The sequence below is a fragment of the Priapulus caudatus genome, unplaced genomic scaffold (assembly GCF_000485595.1).
Source record: "Priapulus caudatus unplaced genomic scaffold, Priapulus_caudatus-5.0.1 Scaffold251, whole genome shotgun sequence".
In the NCBI taxonomy this organism is placed as follows: domain Eukaryota; kingdom Metazoa; phylum Priapulida; class Priapulimorpha; order Priapulimorphida; family Priapulidae; genus Priapulus; species Priapulus caudatus.
This window is the reverse complement of record NW_014577312.1, coordinates 67,371-68,778: the sequence shown is the minus strand read 5'-3', so window position 1 is coordinate 68,778 and position 1,408 is coordinate 67,371. Positions and strand designations below refer to the sequence as shown.

The following is a 1,408-nucleotide window of genomic DNA, read 5'->3' as shown; positions in this document are numbered from 1 at the left end:
GTATAATCTACCTGTATGTATATATATTACCTTCCTGTGGGTGTATAATCTACCTGTAGGTATATATATTACCTTCCTGTGGGTGTATAATCTACCTGTAGGTATATATATTACCTTCCTGTGGGTGTATAATCTACTTGTAGGTATATTACCTTCCTGTGGGTGTATAATCTACCTGTAGGTATATATATTACCTTCCTGTGGGTGTATAATCTACTTGTAGGTATATATTACCTTCCTGTGGGTGTATAATCTACCTGTAGGTATATATTACCTTCCTGTGGGTGTATAATCTACCTGTAGATGTAATTTTTACCCTCCTGTAAGGGTAAAATCTATTATTATCTTCCTGTATCCGTATAATGCACCCATGGCTTAATCTACCTGTAGATGTAATTTTTACCCTCCTGTAAGGGTAAAATCTATTATTATCTTCCTGTATCCGTATAATGCACCCATGGCTGTAACGTTTACCCACCTACAGGTGATAGCTGGCATTTACCTGTGGGTGTTGTCGCAGCTGAGGGCACTCCGTTACTCTCGGCGATAGCAGAAGCTGCTCCGTTACTCAGTTCATCGACTGCATCATAATCGCATGCCGCTACCGGCACGGCAGTGGTGAGAGGGCCGGGAGCCAGAACCTATGCAGCAACATAAAGCCGCATTGCAACGATAAATCAGCTCAAATCAGTGAAAACATGTCATAGAAACAGCAAGAAGGGCATCAAGGCAGAACGAAAAAGAGGAAGAATATCAAGGAAAGAACATCAAGGAAAGAACATCAAGATGGTACGGAAGAACATCGGAAAAACATCTAGGCAGGATGAAAGACGATCACGAGACGTGTCAAGGTGATTCATGTACTTAGTGAAGCACATGTTGACTACATGCCCAGGTTTATTTTAGAACTACTGGACTTAAAAATACCATTAAATAATTAAACATTTTGATTAGGTGGTTATTAAAATGAATATAATTGATGTTTGTCCTGACAGTTTGCTATAATGCAGATATGCAACTGCCCAGAATAAAGTGACCCGCTCACCCTCATTCTCAGCCAAATAGTGAGTGTGCTTTCCTGGCCGGATTCCTTCAGCTTATAAGGTTGTCTCATCTCCATCTCTGGAGCATTCAGCAGCTCATTGAGATTAATGCTCAGCATTCCCAGGGGCTTCGAGGTTTTCATATCTTTCACCTAGAATGAAGTACTGTAATGTCACTTATTTTCGTGGATCCCAATTTTTGTGGTTTTGATAAAAAACACACATGTTCATGGATTGATAGACCCACGAAAATTGGTACCCCACAAAAAAAGGAATTTACAGTAATATGTAAAATGGGCCGTAACAATTTCATGAAACACTGATTGCCTATCATCTACATGTAGAATAATAACAACAATAATAAT

The 1,408-nt window shown here is 39.5% G+C and overlaps 1 protein-coding gene across 1 annotated transcript in view; it reads right to left on the bottom strand.

Moving 5' to 3' along the window:
- Positions 1 to 1,408, bottom strand: part of LOC106808062 (extended synaptotagmin-2-like) — a gene marked incomplete in the record, with an annotated part of 41,305 nt that overhangs the window by 11,266 nt on the left and 28,631 nt on the right. Inside the window, 2 exon segments of the mRNA XM_014810620.1 lie at positions 503 to 641; positions 1,046 to 1,195. Coding sequence (XP_014666106.1) covers positions 503 to 641; positions 1,046 to 1,195 — 289 coding nt within the window.